The sequence below is a fragment of the Cyprinodon tularosa genome, unplaced genomic scaffold (assembly GCF_016077235.1).
Source record: "Cyprinodon tularosa strain WSP-4 unplaced genomic scaffold, ASM1607723v1 ctg794, whole genome shotgun sequence".
Classification (NCBI taxonomy): Eukaryota; Metazoa; Chordata; class Actinopteri; order Cyprinodontiformes; family Cyprinodontidae; genus Cyprinodon; species Cyprinodon tularosa.
Genome location: NW_024039556.1, coordinates 496,239 through 514,896, shown reverse-complemented (window position 1 = coordinate 514,896; position 18,658 = coordinate 496,239). Strand labels below are relative to the sequence as shown.

The 18,658-nt window shown below is 42.1% G+C and overlaps 1 protein-coding gene across 2 annotated transcripts in view; it reads left to right on the top strand.

Moving 5' to 3' along the window:
* si:dkey-191g9.5 (rap1 GTPase-GDP dissociation stimulator 1) overlaps window positions 1-8,531 on the top strand; it is a 32,513-nt gene extending 23,982 nt beyond the window's left edge. For both annotated transcript variants that reach the window (XM_038271206.1, XM_038271207.1), the window contains exon 14: window positions 7,940-8,531. In XM_038271206.1, the coding sequence (XP_038127134.1) occupies window positions 7,940-8,067 (128 nt within the window). In that variant the 3' untranslated portion in view covers window positions 8,068-8,531. The remainder of the gene's footprint in view (window positions 1-7,939) is intronic.
* The last annotated feature ends 10,127 nt before the right edge of the window (window positions 8,532-18,658 follow it).

The following is an 18,658-nucleotide window of genomic DNA, read 5'->3' as shown; positions in this document are numbered from 1 at the left end:
GTAAATGTTGGAAGTTGCCGCAGTTCAGAATTAAAGTTATATATATAAGAAAATCGAATCTACAGTCGTCTTTTTCAACAAGATTGGATGTTTCAGCTAAATCCACAACATTTTTTGGTGCCGAAAACACGGGATTACGTGAGTAAAAAGGAACTTTGTTGGGATCGAGCCGATAGCTGCTAACAACAACAACAACAAAAAAATGACGGAGCGACTTCAGAGATTAAAACAGAAACGGACTGTTCTGCGTGCATCTGTTACGAAGCTTGTGCAACAAATTCAAGAGGAAACAAATGAGACTGATGTGAATGCTGACCGTTTGCTGGAGCTACTAGCCATGTTATCACAGAAGGAGAAAACCCTCCAAGAGCTTGAGCCAGAAATAGAGAAGGCAATTCCTCTGGAGGAGTTAGATGCGGACATGGTGAGGACAATAGAATATCAAGACAACACAAACTTATGGAGGACACGAGCAGAAAGAGCGATTGCCAGGGCTGCTACACAAGAACAACAATTTCTAGTGGACACCGCTGCATTATCAGGCACTCGGCTGAGTGATGCAAGTACACGGTCAACAGCAAGCAGACCCTCGGTAAAACTGCCCAAGCTTTCAATAAGCAAATACAACGGAGAAGTGTGTATGTGGCAAGAGTTTTGGGACCAGTTTGTGAACGCTATTCATGAAAATCCAGATTTAAGCAAAACTGAGAAGTTCACTTACTTGAAGTCCTACCTCACCGGTCCAGCTGCACGTGCAATTGCAGGGTTGAAGGTAACTGACACTAATTATGATGCCGCTGTAGACATGCTTAAACAAAGATTTGGCAGAAAAGAGCTAATTGTGAGTGCGCACATGTCTAAGTTGTTGAATCTGAGCCCAGTAAAAAGATCCTCGGATGTTGTTGCTTTGAGACAACTTTTTGATGATGTGGAAGTGCAGATCAGAAGCCTAGAAGCTTTAAGTGTTGCGTCAGACAGTTATGGTGCTTTATTGTGCCCCATTCTCCTCCAGATGATTCCCGATGATCTCGCTCTTGAATACACTCGTAAAACAGATAAAGGAAAAAGGTGGGGGGTTGAAGATCTTGTTAGTTTTTTACAACAAGAAGTTGAAAGCAGGGAACGTGCTGCACATTTAACAAAACCAAGAGAAACGAAAGATGCACCCGCTGCTTACAGACAACATTATAAACAGGATTTATGCAGAGAAAAGTGGAAAAGACCTAATGTGCCATCAGCTGCAGCACTTCATACTGGCAGTTCCAATTCACCACTCGGTTGCCTATTCTGCAACAGTACAAGCCACAAGTCAGAACAGTGCACTGAAGACACTGTCACAGGGAGGAAGGAAAAGTTAAAGAAAATGGGGAGGTGTTTCATATGCCTGAAGCCTAGACATCTTGCCCGAGACTGCAGATCAAAAAATGTAACATGCACTGATTGTGGAAGGAGACACCATGCTGTAGTGTGTGAGAAAGGAGAAGAATCAAAAGAGACCACAAAAGCTGCCGCGGACACCAGTGACACTGTAGTCTCATCAGTTATTCCACAAAATGCTAAACCGACTCCAGAAAGGTGTGAAACTGTGCTTTTGCAAACGGTGAGAGCAAGGATTAAAGGACCTTGGGGGGAGAAAATTGTACGTTGTTTGATTGATGGAGGAAGCCAACGCAGTTTTGTTCATGAGAAACAAGTGAAAGATTTAAAGCTACCAGTGATGAAACAAGAGACATTAAATCTTCACACTTTTGGCTCAAAGAACCCAACAACCACCAGATGCAATGTCATAAAACTAATCCTTGAAAATGTAAGAAACAAAGAACAGAAATTTGAAATAGAAGCTGTCCAAACACCACAGCTTTGTACTGCAGTCATGAAGGTTCCCAGTGAGCACATTCAGCATCAGCTGGAGGAAAAGGGACTACCAGTAGCAGATGTGTCTACAGGAGACAAGGACGAGCTGGAACTTTCTGTACTTATTGGAGCAGATTACTACTGGAAAGTAGTCACAGGCAAAACTGAAAGACTCTCAGATGCTTTAGTGGCTGTTGAAACAAGATTTGGCTGGGCAGTGCAAGGACCAGTAATGATGTCGAGTATGAATGAAGCAACATGTCTGCACATCGGAGTCAGTGAAAACCCAGTGGACATTTCTAACCAGTTGAGAGCATTCTGGGAAATAGAGTCACTGGGCATTTCCACCAAAGGAGAAGAAACATCGGATGACAAGAAAGCCATTGACAGCTTTGACAGGTCAGTCAAATTCATTAATGACAGATATGAAGTGGCATTGCCATGGCGACAAGACACGCCCAAGATTTCTGATAACAAAGGGGTTGCACAGAAAAGATTTGAAATGCTGAAAAGAAAACTGAATTCTGATGTGTCTCTGTACAAAAGATACAATAATGTAATAGAGGATTACACCGAGCAGGGAATTTGTGAGGAAGTACCTGATAGCAGTCATTCAAGGACTGCTGATGTGACTTACTACTTACCTCATCACGCAGTGATCAGAGAGGACAAGGTAACTACCAAGCTGAGAATAGTGTTTGATGCTTCATCACATGAAAAGGGTTGCTCCTCTTTGAATGACTGTTTGTTACCTGGCCCAAACTTAAATTCTGACCTAATGAGCATTTTGATCAGATTTCGTCAACATCCTGTAGCCTTCACAGCGGACATCACAAAGGCGTTCCTGCAGATTTCTATCACTGAAGGGGACAGAGACGCTCTGAGGTTTTTGTGGCTCACAGGGCCCCCAGATGCAGAGAGCACAAGCACATGCATAATGAGAATGAGACGCGTTGTGTTTGGAGTAACTTCAAGTCCTTTCCTACTTGCTGCCACAATCAGACATCATTTAGAGAAATATCAAGACATCCTACCAGAAACAGTAAAAATGATGAGAGATTCGCTCTATGTGGATGATCTGATTGCTAGTTCAAGAAACTCAGACGAGGCCTACACACTTACCGCCGGAGCAAAGGAGATACTGGCTGCTGCAAACATGAACCTGTGTAAGTGGACAACAAACTCACAGGAACTAAAAGCTAAGTGGTCAAACTGTTCCTTTGACATGACACAAGAAACTGAGACACACGGAAATGTGCTAAAGGTACTTGGTTTAGTGTGGAGACCGGAAACCGACAACTTTACATTTGACCTTAACCACTTGATGAACATTCTACAAGGAAAAGAGAATACAAAGAGGAGTGTTTTAAGGTCATCTGCCAGAATATTTGATCCAATAGGATTTCTAACGCCATTTACTGTCCGTGTTAAGTGTCTGTTTCAGGAAATGTGGCGTCGGGGGCTCAACTGGGATGATGAGCTGCCTCCCGACCTTTCCAACGCATGGGAGCAGTGGTGCTTGGAGCTCACACAGATACACCAAATAGTCATTCCAAGGTGGTATGGAACAGAAAGGATGCAAGGTAAAACAGAACTTCTCCATGTTTTCACAGACGCCAGTGAAAGGGCTTATGGTGCAGCTGCATATTTGCAAGGAAAAACAGCCGAAGGAAAAACGGTAACTGCACTCGTGGCTTCGAAATCCAGAGTGGCTCCAATCAAAACAATGACACTTCCCCGCTTGGAGCTAATGGGAGCTTTAATTGGAGCAAGGTTGGCAAATAACCTGTTAAAGGCACTGGATATGCAAATCACCCAGCTGCAATTGTGGTCTGACTCCATGATAGTAATCCACTGGATTCAAAGTTCACCAAAGAAATGGAAACCATTTGTTGCTAACCGAGTAGTGGAGATACAGACTTTGACACCTCCTGAAGTATGGAAACACTGTAATGGTAAACAGAACCCAGCTGATCTCACCACAAGAGGACAATCTGCAACAAGGTTGAAAGAGGAAGAGCTTTGGTGGTCGGGCCCATTATTTTTGAGAGACAAGATACTTGGAACACCACCTTCAGAGGCAGCACCAGAAGTGTTCTCAGAGGAAGAGGTCAAAGCAGAGCTCAAGGCAAGTCAAGTCATCGTACAGTTCAGTAACACCGATAGGCTGCAGACTGAGCCATTGTTGCAGTTGGAAAATTACAGCAAGCTACAAAGGGTACTGAGAGTTACAGCATGGATTAACAGGTTTGTTCACAACTGTCGATCAAAGCAAAGGAAGGTGGGAGAAATAACAGCAGAGGAAATGTCAGAAGCTGAAAGGGTATGGATTCGTGAAGCACAAATCAACAGTTTTGAAAGGGAAATAAAAGAGCTAAAAGCTGGAAAGGCTGTGCACAAAGATTCTAAGATTAGAGACTTTAAACCCTTCCTCGATGAAAATGGTTTAATCTGTGTAGAGGGAAGGCTACATCAGTCAGATTTGAGTTTTACTGAGCAGCATCCGTGGTTGTTACCCTCAAGTCACAGACTTTGCCAACTTCTGATCAAGTACAGTCACGCGGATGTAATGCATTCAGGCGTGAGAGACACTCATGTTCATTTAAGAGAAAAATATTGGATCCTACGCGCCAGACAGTTAGTCAAAAAATGCATTTCAGAATGTACCATCTGCAAAAGATTTAATGTGAAGGCAGTGAAACAAACAACTGCACCACTACCCAGAGACAGAATTACAGAAGCGCCACCATTTGAAATAACTGGTGTAGATTTCGCAGGTCCACTGTATGTGAAGTCCAAGGGTAACACAGAAAAGGCGTATGTGGCACTTTTCACATGTGCCGTGACACGTGCAGTGCATCTCGAACTAGTATCAAGCCTAACAACAGAAGGTTTCCTCTTAGCACTGAAAAGGTTTGTTTCACGGAGAGGACTCTGCAGAATAATCTACTCGGACAATGCTCAAACATTCAAGAAAGCAGAAAAAGAACTAAAGGAGCTGTGGAAGGCCACAAAAGAGCCAGAGCTGTTGGAATATGCTTCTGAAAAGGGAATTAAGTGGAAATTCATTGCAGAGAGAGCAGCTTGGTGGGGTGGATTTTGGGAACGATTAGTGCGCTCTGTGAAGGGATGCCTCAAAAGAGTAATGGGAAGAGCATCTCTAGGGTTTGAAGAGTTAACATCTTTACTGTCAGAAATCGAAGCCACTATCAACTCAAGACCACTCACCTTTGTGTATAATGATTTAAAGGAACCTGAACCTCTGTCTCCAGCGCATTTTTTGATTGGAAAGAGACTCAGTTCTTTACCTCCAAAGCCTTTCTGCACAACAGGTCAGATAACAAATGCAAACCAAGAGCAGCTGACCAGAAGATGGAAATACCGTCACAGACTGATGGAGGAATTCTGGAACAGGTGGAGGAGGGAGTATTTGTTGGATCTCAGATCGGCTCACACTTGCAAGACCCAAAATCCCACGTCGCTTAAAACTGGAGACTTGGTTCTCATTGGAGATGACAAAATGCCACGTCTAACCTGGAAAATAGGACTTATCACCGAAGTGTTCCCAGGAAGAGATGGGCTGGTCAGATCCTGCGCGGTGCGCACCCCAACAGGGACGATGTTAAGAAGACCAGTTCAGCTATTATATCCATTTGAAGTTAACAATTGAACTGTCTTCTTGGGGGGAGGATGTTGAATATTGTTATAATATGGTTAAGTCATATTGTTTATATGTTTACTAAATAGAATGAAAACTAAATACAATTTGGGTTAAGATTGTAATGTTTGGTCATTTAAGTGTTTCTCCACTAGATGGCGTAGGGGCCATATGTCAGCCATGGTTGTTTAGTTTGTGATTCCTGACCAGCGAAGAAGTCAGTGATTTTCTAGAAGATGTAGCTCTATGTAAATGTTGGAAGTTGCCGCAGTTCAGAATTAAAGTTATATATATAAGAAAATCGAATCTACAGTCGTCTTTTTCAACAAGATTGGATGTTTCAGCTAAATCCACAACACATCCATCCTTCATCCGTCCATCCATCCATCATCCGTCTGTCCGTCCATCCATCCTTCATCCGTCCATCCATCCATCCATCATCTATCCATCCATCCATCATCCGTCTGTCCGTCCATCCATCCTTCATCCATCCATCCATCCATCCATCATCCGTCTGTCCGTCCATCCATCCTTCATCCGTCCATCCATCCGTCCATCCATCCATCATCTATCCATCCGCCCATCCGTCCGTCCATCCATCATCTATCCGTCTGTCCGTCCGTCTTTCCATCCATCCATCATCCGTCTGTCCATCCATCCATCCTTCATCCGTCCATCCATCTGTCCGTCCATCCATCCATCCATCCTTCATCTGTCCATCCATCCATCCGTCCGTCCATCCATCCATCATCTATCCATCCGCCCATCCGTCCGTCCATCCATCATCTATCCGTCCATCCATTCATCCATCCATCATCTATCCATCCGTCCGTCCATCCATCATCTATCCATCCATCCATTCATCCATCCATCATCTATCCGTCCGTCCGTCCATCCATCTGTCCGTCCCTCCATCCATCCATCCGTCCGTCCATCCATCCATCCATCCATCCGTCCATCCGTCCGTCCGTCCGTCCATCCATCCATCCATCCATCATCCATCCGTCCATCCATCCATCCTTCATCCGTCCATCCATACATCCGTCCGTCCGTCCATCCATCATCTCACCGTCCGTCCATCCATCCATCCATCCATCCGTCCATCCGTCCATCCATCCATCCATCCATCCATCCATCCATCCATCCATCCATCCTTCATCCGTCCATCCATACATCCGTCCGTCCGTCCATCCATCATCTATCCGTCCGTCCGATCCATCCATCCATCATCCATCCATCCATCCATCCATCCATCCATCCATCCATCATCCGTCTGTCCATCCATCCATCCTTCATCCGTCCATCCATACATCCGTCCGTCCGTCCATCCATCATCTATCCGTCCATCCATACATCCGTCCGTCCGTCCATCCATCATCTATCCGTCCGTCCGTCCATCCATCCATCCATCCATCCATCATCTATCCATCATCCATCCATCCATCCATCCATCCATCATCTATCCATCCATCCATCCATCCATCCATCCGGCCATCCATCCATCCATCATCTATCCATCCGCCCGTCCGTCCATCCATCCATCCATCCATCCATCATCTATCCATCCATCCATCCATCCATCCATCCATCCATCCATCCATCCATCCATCCATCCATCCATCATCTATACATCCATCCATCCATCATCTATCCATCCATCCATCCATCCATCCATCCATCCATCCATCCATCCATCCATCATCTATCCATCCTTCCATCCATCCATCCATCCATCCATCCATCCATCCATCATCTATCCATCATCCATCCATCCATCCATCCATCCATCCATCATCTATCCATCCATCCATCCATCCATCCATCCGGCCATCCATCCATCCATCCATCCATCCATCCATCCATCCATCCATCCATCCATCATCTATCCATCCGCCCGTCCGTCCATCCATCCATCCATCCATCCATCCATCCATCCATCATCTATCCATCCATCCATCCATCCATCCATCCATCCATCCATCCATCCATCCATCCATCATCTATCCATCCATCCATCCATCCATCCATCATCTATCCATCCATCCATCATCCATCCATCCATCCATCCATCCATCCATCCATCCATCCATCATCCGTCCGTCCGTCCGTCCGTCCGTCCGTCCGCCCGTCCGTCCGTCCGTCCGTCCGTCCGTCCGTCCGTCCGTCCATCCATCCATCCATCCATCCATCCATTCAGTGTTTGCTTGCTCTTACCTTGTCTGTTTGGTCTACACTCATCTGTTTGTACTGTAACTGTTATTGATAAAGAATGCAGCAATAAAGACATGATGTTTTAGCTTGACTAAATCGGTTAGCAGGCTACACTCCTGCAACCATTGAGTGTTTGAAGTTTCTTGTTTTATTTTTATTAGCTCTGTCGGTTGGTCCTTTTTTATCTTTCTGTCTTGGTTTATCATTTTTTTATAGGTTTGATGAGAGATGAGCTCAACTCTGTGAATATAAAGGAAAGTTTGAAACTACTGATGGAGCACAGCAGCAGCAAACTAGCTTCCCAGGCCAGCTCCATTCTGAGCGTTCTCAGCGACCCCAGTTAAACCAGCAGGAAGGACGGAGTTTCATCTGCTCTATGATTGTGTGTAGATCTGATGTTAACTCATCCAGACAGCACAGATATTACTAAATCTAAAGTGTCACTTATTTTGTGATAATTCATATATTTTAGTGCTGGCATAATGCATATGTGACAGGCAAGACAAACTTATATGCACATTTATGCTTCCTATTTTTCTAGGAATTGTCCCTATGTTCTTGAGATATATTCAGATCCACATGTTGGGTGATTTCAGACAGGTGGGTCCTTGTGTAAATGAGAGGAAGTGATAGCTTAAAAGCATAGCTGGTAATATGAGAACTTCATTAGCCAATCATTTCTGTTTGTCTTTTGGTTTTTCTGTTTGTCAGTAAAATTCAGAAATCCAGTTCATGTGTGGTAGTGAAGTATACTGAATGGTGTTTCGCTATGTCAATACTGAATAAACATGCAAACAGTAAAACAAAATATTTGTGTATGTGAGTATGTGACATGAAATACACACAATAAAATATTTTCTGTATATATAGATTTTAACTAGCTCTGGTTCAAAAACAATGCTTTAACGTTACCCATTGCTGTTTTGGCTAGATGAAGCTTGTGCTACTGGACCTAGCATACATTATATACAGAATACAGAAAGTGCAGTGTAAAAATATGGCAACATCTAATGGGTGCCTTTTGTAAAGTTAAGCAGTTAAATATTAGGAGCAATATTTATGGTTATTTAGTTTGTTTTAAAAGAAAAATAAGGAGGTTGTTTAGTCATTTTGACTATGTCATTCATAAAAATCACAGTTACAAATTAAATATTTAGTTTAGTGCTAGCTAAATATTTACTTTGTTTGTCAAATTAAATATTTATCAAAGACATTAAGTTGGGTTAGTGTTGATGATGTCACCAGTGCGACAGAAATCAGGAAAGTAAACAATGGAGAGCAACATGGAAGGATGCCAGGGCGTAGTCTGTTTCACAGCATGTGAGCAGAGCGGAGTGGAAGAAATATGGTGGAGCGCAGAGCGGTTTTCAATTCAAAGGCCGGAGCGAGGATTTCGCTCTGCTCTAGTTCGCTCCGACTTTAAATTCATGTTTGACTTAAAACCTAGGCCAATGCCTATGCTGTAGTCTGTGCCTATAATCTGTTATAGTTTATGTTTCAACTTCACCATGAATCACCAAGACCAAGGATTGCATATTGTGAGATAAAAAGTGGTATAAAACAACATAAAAACATTCTAAAAACACACTAACTATACTTAACGTAAATTGATTGTTGTGGTAAGAGCCTTTTTAAAAAAAAAAACTGGATCACATGCATGCATTATATGCTATTATCTCATTTGCAAAGGGATGCGAAGTGACCTTTTTTATTTTTGAGTTTTTTTTCCGGCACTAGTGGCTCGTTTTTTTTTTTTTTTTTTTTTTTTTTTTTTCAAAAGGCTGACAGGAAAGGGTGTATGAGAGAGGGGGTGAGACATGTGGTAAACGACCACAGGTCCCGGGTCGGCCGCATTGAGAATAAAGGCCTCCGTACATGGGCCGTGCGCGCTAATCACTGTGCCACCTGCACGCCCCCGAAGTGACCTTTTTTAATGTTCAGTGTGCTTTATTGTTTCTCTCTTTTCTCCATCCGAATCCCTCTTAGCAGAGCTGTGCCATGTTTCATTAATGTAAACAGAGTTGTTTTGGCTTGTTAAATCAGACATGACTGGCACGGTATGTTGACGTTGGTACATTGTGCTCAATAGTATCACGTAAATAAGCGGGTCGACCCGGCTCTGGTATTCCCACTGTTAGGATATTTTTATTATTCATATATAAGTCTTTTGAACCCTAATAATTGCTGGCTGTTATGTGTCACATCTAATGTCTACCCAAGTAGTTTATCTAATTAGGGCAGTTCCTCTGTCAGGATATACAGTTATCATCTTCATTACATGAATAACAGAATTTGGAAATGAAATGAGAGTACACAGACAGAGAGGATAACTCTTAGCAGCGAACTATCTCCCATGGTGCATTTGCAGTGTCCTTAATCTAAAAACACTGTGTAATATTTTGAGCCATGGATGTCTCCTCTTTTACAAACGTGTATGATGTAATGACGTGAAGGTGTGCAGGCTGTGAGTAAAATGCTTCTTTAGCTGGTATTCAGGGCAGACTTCCTGAAGAAGCAAGCCTGGTTGGTAAGCTCTGCCATTCGTAACCTTGCCAGAATCTAGAACACACCTCTTTAAGTTCTTGGCTTTTAAGATTTCTATTGGTGGTTCATCCACAATTAGAGCCTAACTGCTACACTACTTACAGTGTTAACCTCTACGAAAGGTGCCTTTCAGATGGTCTAATGAGGCAGAACCCACCTTCACTTCTCTAGACGAAAAGTTTTCCATGTTCCCATCGTGATTCACCCTGATTACTCTTTGCTGTTTGTTTTAGAAGTTGATACTTCAGACACCGGGGTGGGAGCTGTCCTCTCCCAGAGATCTGGTGGTAAACTACAACCATTTGCATTATTTTCTCAGATACTTATACCTCCTGAGAGAACCTACAACATTGGGGATAGTGAGCTATAAAACTGGCCTGCGAATAGTGGTCCTCTGTCTAGAAGGGGCGGAACACCCAGTCATGGTTTGGTCTGATCCTCATGATCCATCCCCTCCAAGTAGCTAAAAGCGTGAATCCTTCCCAGTACTGTTAGTTTTTATTCTTCTCTAGATAAAATCTGTCCATCTCCTACGGTCCAGGATCCAAAAAACCTTAAACTGGATGCTCTATCCTGCCATTGGCTCTGTAAACAACCAGGTCCCATCCTGCCAGTTCCCATCTTGTGCTCATTCCTGGGACACAGAGCAGCAGCAAGCTCTGCAAACCGAACCGGACCCAGGTACGTTTCCTCCAAACCAAACCTATATCCCAGTTTATCCCAGCTTTAGTCTGGTCCAAATTAATTTACCCTGCTTCCACATTTTCAGTTGATCCTGGATTTAGTAGGTCTGTGTCATTAATCTCCATACATTTCTGGTGGAGCTCCATCCACCAGGATGTTAGAGTATATTCAAGCCTGCACTATCTGTGCACAAAGCAAACCACCCCATAGGCCTCCTTCTGGTCTTTTATCACTGCTCCTCATCAACAAGTCCCCATGTTCCTATATCACCCTATACATCACCTGCTTATCCAACTCCAAAGGAATGACAACTTTTGTGGCTATGGTTGATTAAAGCCTGTCATTTACTTCCACTCAGAAAGTTGCTGCCAGCTCTCCAAACTGCTCAATGGCTTATAAAGCATCTCTTTCAGCTCAGTGGGTTACCAAAGGTAATCCTCTGATTAGGGTGCTCAACTCATTTACCAAGTCTGGAAACAGTTCTGGTCAGCTCTTAATGCCAAAGTATCGCTTATTTCTGATTATCATCCACAGTCTAATGCAAGGGTGGAACTTTGTGATGAAAGTTGGTGGGGATGCTCGGGTGGGGGCTCATGGACCTACAGTTACACTTTCATTAGGCTAATTTTCCACAAAATAGCTCAAACATATAGTTATTGAATGCTTTCCTATTTTTGAGAACATAAGACCACAACACACTGATATTTATATTTATAGATGTTAGATAGATGCCTTTTAGTGTATTACAAATATAGGGCCCGAAAACATCAATGCATGAAAAAAACAATTAATAAGAGTCGATTCCAATGCCAAAACTGATATATCATGCATCCCTAGAAGTACAATTTCAATTCCATCCAGAAAAAATGGATATGCTGCATTTTAAGTATAATATAAAATATTATTTTCTTGTAAACTTTCTGGTAAACTTGGAGATATATTTTATTGCATATCCCAGTAAACCTATTTCACCTTTAAATCTGCAGCTCTCACTACTTCTCTCTCTGCTCTGTTTAAAAAGATTTATGAACCTCTTTACTGAAATAATGATGCCAGATAATAAATTTCAAGATATGTAGAAGCTCTGCAGTCTGATTCTGTCTGCACAATAAGAAAGCATTTTAACCTGTAACTGGGAGTCATGGTCCTCTGAGAAGCCAAGAATTTTTTAACTAGTAAAGAAGAATAAACTATATTTTATCAAGCTCCTTGCGTTATAATATTAACTTGTTTAAACTTACAGTCTGTTGCCATTTTTAGCTGAAAAACCTCTGTATGTTTAACAAACTGATTTTTCAGTGACATCTCTAATTATTTTAACCAACCCGTCTCCTAACATTGAAGTAGCTGCTGGTTAATATTCACTGAGTGCTGCTGTGTGTCTCTCCTCTGACAACGTAGCTACAAATGCGACGGCAAATCCGATGTCTCAAGGCGACAGATCTGATTATGTTACACTGAGAGGCGGGACACGGCAGGAGAGAAGAAAAAAAACATACATTTAAAACGCTCTGAACACAGATAGCTGCATCCAAGTCTGTTACCTTTGGCTAAAGAAGATGAGCGGAAATGGGAAAAAAAGCGGAAATTATTGATGACATGTCCACACAAGTCCTTCAGAAAGTTATGCCTTTGGTCTTATGCCCAAGTTAAACGTATAAACCAAGAATCCCTGCTAAGTTGCAATACCTTAACTAGTCCCAATGAATGGAGCTCATTTCTGCCTTGGGGGGAATATACCCACAATTCCCATATCTATATCGCTTCTGTTTGAAACCTCTTTGGGAAATCAACCACCCTATTCCCTGATGATGAGAAAGAAATTGCTGTTACCTCAGTCAACCATCACATTTGCTGTTGGACTTCTGCTCACACTCCCAGACAGAAAGTAAGGCTGTCTACTTAGGATTTTCTTTTAATATCAGTCTCCAGGTAGCAGGCCACCCATTTTATTGGACCTTATGAAGAGCAGACAGTCACCACTTCAATTCAGTTTATTTATTTAGCGCCAATTAACCACACGTCATGTCAAGGCACTTTACAGAGACAATTAAAACTGATCATTCAGTCAGATTGGTTTAAAGTTTCTAAGGTAAACCGGCTGATTGCATCGACTCATTGACTCGAATGCAGTCCCTCACACCAAGCATGCTTGTAGCGACAGTGGAGAGGAAAATCTCCCTTTTAACAGGAGGAAACCTCCAGCAGAACGAGACTCAGTGTGAGCGGCCATCTGCTGAGGCCGACTGGGGCCTTCTGCCTTGCGTCTGCCGCCCAATCTCCATGTCCATCCAATCTATCATGTCTCCCAAATCAAACTTGTTTTGTCCAGCCTTTAATGCCCTCCGCCCAGATTCCAACCATGGGCACCCAGTGTATGCATTCTGAGGAACTATGGACTCCCATCGGCAGGGAATACATGGCAATACCTCATCGTTTGGGAAGGATATCGTCCTTAGAACTGCTGCTGGGTGCCCGGTTCCTTCATCTGTCCACCTCTTCTGGCCCGTCAGGAGACTGCTGTTTTGGGGGGGCTGATGTTGGGTTTTTGAGTTTCTGTCTGTTCTCAGCCTTACCACTAGGTAGAGCCAGGAGTTCAGCCTCTGAGTGTTAGCTCCCTGTGGCAAACTCTCCCCTCCTATTCTCTGAGCCTTTTACTCTGAAAACCAGCTTACCTGTGGTTTAAGAAACTGCTTAAATCCTTTTTGTGTACCTGGTGTTTCTCATTGTGGGTCAGATCTCAGAAACAGAACTTGACAAATGTACTATAAAGACCTGAGTGAACATAATCTAATGAGGAGCATCATCATTAGCGTTCCAACATGTCACAGCGACCCTCTGCATGGAGAAAAGTTCACAATATCTACCTCATCCACTGACATAAAATAAGCTAAACATGTTTTTTCTTCTGACAGAGGTCATACAAGGAGGCAGATGTAGCAATAAAGCAGGTTTGGTTGACTGGAACCATTTAAACACTAACTTTAAGCAGAGACCTTTGACTGTCCCCACTGACAATGATGGAGATCACATTTATCAGACTGAACATACCTCCACAAACATAATGCTTCAAAGAGGCAAGAGATGGCTATACATTAAGGCTGGACTTTTGTAATTCTTTACTATCAGGAAGTCAAAAAAATTGTGGTTAAAATCCTTCCGCTGATCCTCTTCATCGGCTTCCAACTACCAGTTTTAGTCCGTGAGGCAGACACCCAGTCTACTTTTAAGGCTAGGCTTAAAACTTTCCTTTCTGATAAAGCTTATAGTTAGAGTGGCTCAGATTATCCTGAGCTATCTCTATAGTTATGCTGCTATAGGCTTAGACTGCTGGAGGACATAAGGACCCCTTTTTCCTCATTCTGCTTCGTTCTTTCTCTGTTCTTCTATTCTTTAGTATTTGGTAGTTCAACCTTGTCCTCTCATAGTAGCTTCATCTAGTCTGTTCCTATGTGGCTGTGAATCCATCCTGGAGAAAAATATAATCTGCGCTGCTGCCATCAACACCTGGGATTATAGATGATAGGATTTGACCTTTATTCATAGCTAAAATGTTGTTGCAGAGTCAAAGACAAAATTCAAGCTAATACCTACTGTGTCAACATGTTCATCCAGAAGGAGAGAATCATTCAGTCAATGATGGATGCAATCAGCTGGTTTTCCTTAGATAGAAAACTTTGAACATTTAATCTGACTGGATGATCTGGTTGAATTGTGTCTGGAAAGTGACCTGAGATGACATGACTAGTAAATTGGTGCTATGAAAGTGTCTGAATATGTTGCACAGAGTCAAACATTTTAATAAAAAATAATAATCTTAGATTAAACCCTCCTTCTTTAGTAAATAACTGGAAGCAATGTGGTCCCAAACCAGGTGGATGTTGTTATGGATTAATCTTCCTTTTAGAATTACAGTCAGTTTATGTTTAGAAGTATAATGGCTCTGAGTTTTTTGAGGTTTCTCTTATCCTTCAAAGGTTTTGGAATCAGTTCCATAAAACTTTCCACAAGTTCCTTCCTGGAACCACATTCTGCTAGAACAAAAAAAGTTTCACATCCTGATAGAAATGTTAAGAAAAGCTTGCTGTTAATCAGCCCGGCCATCTTTGTTTTTATTGCAGCAATTCTTAACTATCCATCACAATTTTTACTAACAGGAATCTGATTTCTTACTTGATGAAAAAAGGAATGAGGTCTTTCTTTCTTTATGTGGAGATTTATAAGGCTGACTGTAGTAGTGAAATATACTGCTTTAGTAATGTTTTTCATCATGAGAGCATTAATAATATTTCTGACTACATTTTTCTAGGTTAAAGAAGCCAATATTTTCCTGTCCCTCTTTGATCCACCTGGATCTGGACCATCGTCCATTGTAGTTTGTTTCTGCTTATTTTATTCTCTTTGCTCCAGTTTATTGTAAAGAAATGAAACGTTCTCAGACATCCTTGTTTTTTCTAATATTTTTTCCCCTTTCATAATTTAGTTTAACTGTGTTGTGAATAACTGTTATATTCAATGCCCAGCCAGCTGGGACGCCATATTATGCTGTGACGTTTATTGCCCAACCCGTTAGGCGTGGTAAATATGTTACGTAATAGAAATTATTTCGGCTGTTATATACCGTTTATGAACACACGTCCTACGAGCTGTGTGTTAGTACAATAAATGAAAGAGTGATTCGATTGTTAAAAATATGAGAGTTTACTAACAAAATATCATTCAGCTCCAAGTCAAACATATTTCAACTAAAAACCTTTAAATAAATCTAGTGAAACTCAACTAAACTTAACTAATATGCACAAAGGGGAAGGGGAAACGTGGTTAAATATTATATTACAGTTTAAGGTGGAATTTTATGTAGTTTATGGTAACACAGAGGAGCAGTGGAGCAGACTGTCAACTGGAGACTTTGATGTGGTCTGAGCTCAGAGGAGAGGAGTTGTGGAACTCTCTGCGTCCCGAGAGGATTTCTTCCAGGGCTGGAAGGACTCGTCAAATCCCAGAGGATCTGAAAGGTTTGCTGCCGAAGATTCACAAGAAACAAACGTAAGAGCATGAATAAACTTGAAAAATTCAGAGAATAACTCAGCAAAGCTCTGAGGGGCTAGAGTACCCAAAACAGGCAAACACTCTGGCGAAGAGGTGATGACAGTCAGCTGCTCATATAGTCCTCTGAGGTGATGATGATTGATTGCAGGTGTGAGTAGTAATCGGATGACACCATCCTGTGGACAAACGGTGGAACTGAAAAGGAAAACAAGCTAACCCCACAAACTGGAACCCAACAATTCCATTAAATGACTCTTGGTCATACTTGGTAATAGAAATGTAATGAGCATAAGCGAAAACACATGAACACTAATGTTATATCAGCAGTTTAAGCCCTTAGTGAAATAAACCTTGTCCAAGCTTCAACAACAGCTCAAAACATATTACTGTAGCATAGCATGCAGTCAATTCTGTTAGCTTTGTCTTTACTCACTAGTAAACACTTGAAATTATCAAAATCATCAAAAGACATATTGGTTGTTCTGTCCCTAATTGTGCCAGACCTGCAAACCTCTCTCCATGTTTGTTTTGGAAAGTTTGAGTTTTCATCTAGCAGCAGCTTAGCAGGACAGGCTCACAGCAAGGGGGGTTGTCCTTTGTCCATGCAGTCCACACCAAGGGATCTTCAGGAGACTTTCTCCTCCAGTCTGGCTCTGTAAGTTCTGAAACTCAGAAAAATGTGTTTTACAGCAGTTCGGTTATGGAATGTGAATCATCACGGCTTAGCCTTGTTCATTCAGGAGATCTGGGCCCCTGAGCTTGGGTCTACATGGTGGTTGCCTCTTCCAATGTGAACCCCCAAGCTGCTCCACGGAAAGAGAGAGAAATCCCCTGTGCTGTGGTTTTTTGCTGTTCCCCAGCTCCGCGGGGGGCCAAGGCATATGTCTAAGGGTGGGGTCCTGCAGAGCCAGTTGGCATATAGGGGGGTACAGAGAAGAGAAGAGAGGTCTCAGAGCTGTTTTATGAGCAAAACTGCATCTTCTTCTCCAGGGATCATGTTAAGATGAAACATGGAAAGTGGTTCTCAATGTCCAAAACTATTATCATGGTTTATGGCACAACAGCTGAATGCTTTGTTCTGGGCCCTTCTGCCATAACATCCAGGAGAGATCTGATAAGAGGAAGGCCGAATCTAGAATAACACTTTTTGTTTTGAGAGCAGGCTGCAAAGGAATTTTCCGTCAGCCTTGACCTTTTCCTGCTGGCTCCACATGGGGAATCCAATATTCCAAATTTGTTGGGCTTTTTCTAATTGATGTGAGGATGCACATCTAAGATATTATCCCAATTCACCTTTGAGTTCAACCACCACAGCCAGCCTGCGTTCAATAGCACCCAGCATATGGCTCAGCTCATGGTCTTGCTCATTCACAGCCTTTGTGAGCGCGTTAACCGCTGCCGTCAGCCTGATCAATGCCCAAATTATGCCGACATCCTCTATAATTGTAGATACATCAGGTAACCTACAAATCCAAACAGGAGAAATCAGAGTATCATAAATCTGAAAATCCATACAACTTCGATATCCTCCACTGACAACATTGTAAAACACTCCATCCTCCAAGCCTTCCAGGAGTCCATGGTAGGGTTGTCAAAAGTATCAATACTCCAAAAAGTATCGATACTAAACGTTGTATCCGGATACGATACTCAATTTTAAAAGTATCGATACTACCGCCGCCGCACGCGCGACGCTGACCGGCCTTCTCTCGCTGCCTTCACACACGGCAGCATGTAGCCTCTCGCTTCAGTCTGCTCACGTACGGAGTACATGTCTTTCATGTAAATCAATGAGAGCTGTTCCACATCCTCGGCTCGTCACCGCCCACGTACGTCTTCTCTGTCCCTCACCGTCAAATACGGAGCTGAGCTTTTTTTTGTTCCGCTCCGGTCCGTCCAGATCAAAACCCGCATTTGCAATCGCACCAAACAGGAAAAAGAATGTAGAGAAGACCCGGTTTGTCAAAGTAAAGTAGTAGTACTAGTAAAAACAGGTCAGTAACTAGAAAATATAATCCAAAAAACTAAGAACAATTAATTTAATAATTGGATGCAGACTATGGGTGCTTAAACAGACCAGGAAGAAGTTGTGAGATTCTAGAGCGAATCTCACAACAGGAATGGATGAAGAGATGATGAGTTTGGAAGCAGAAAACAAACAAAGTTCATACAAACTATGTATCATCCTAGTTGTTCATGTTACAAAAATCCACAACAGAAAGAAAATATTTGGGCAGAAACTGAACATCTGCTGGATGATGATGGGGATTTTTAAAAAATATGTCATATTGAATTAAACGTTCACAGGGTTTTTACAGGAAAAAGGAACTCTAATTTAATGCTAATAGAAATAATTTTAATGCCATCAACAAGTATCATGTACACAAGTTATTAGTTTACATGAAATAAGGAGCTGTAAGCACAGTTCCATGACTGAAGTTTGTAGATAGATAGATAGATAGATAGATATAGATATATATCTATATAGCTAGATAAAGAACACGCTAAAGACTTTTTTTGTAACGGGCAGCTGCTGAGAATACAGCATTTATTTTTGTTTAACTGGTTTGGCTAGTGTCATTGTTCTGTTTGTAAAGTAGCCAAGGAAGGAACACTTAAGTTAATTTTTTTTTTTTTTATCAAGCTTGCTTAATATTG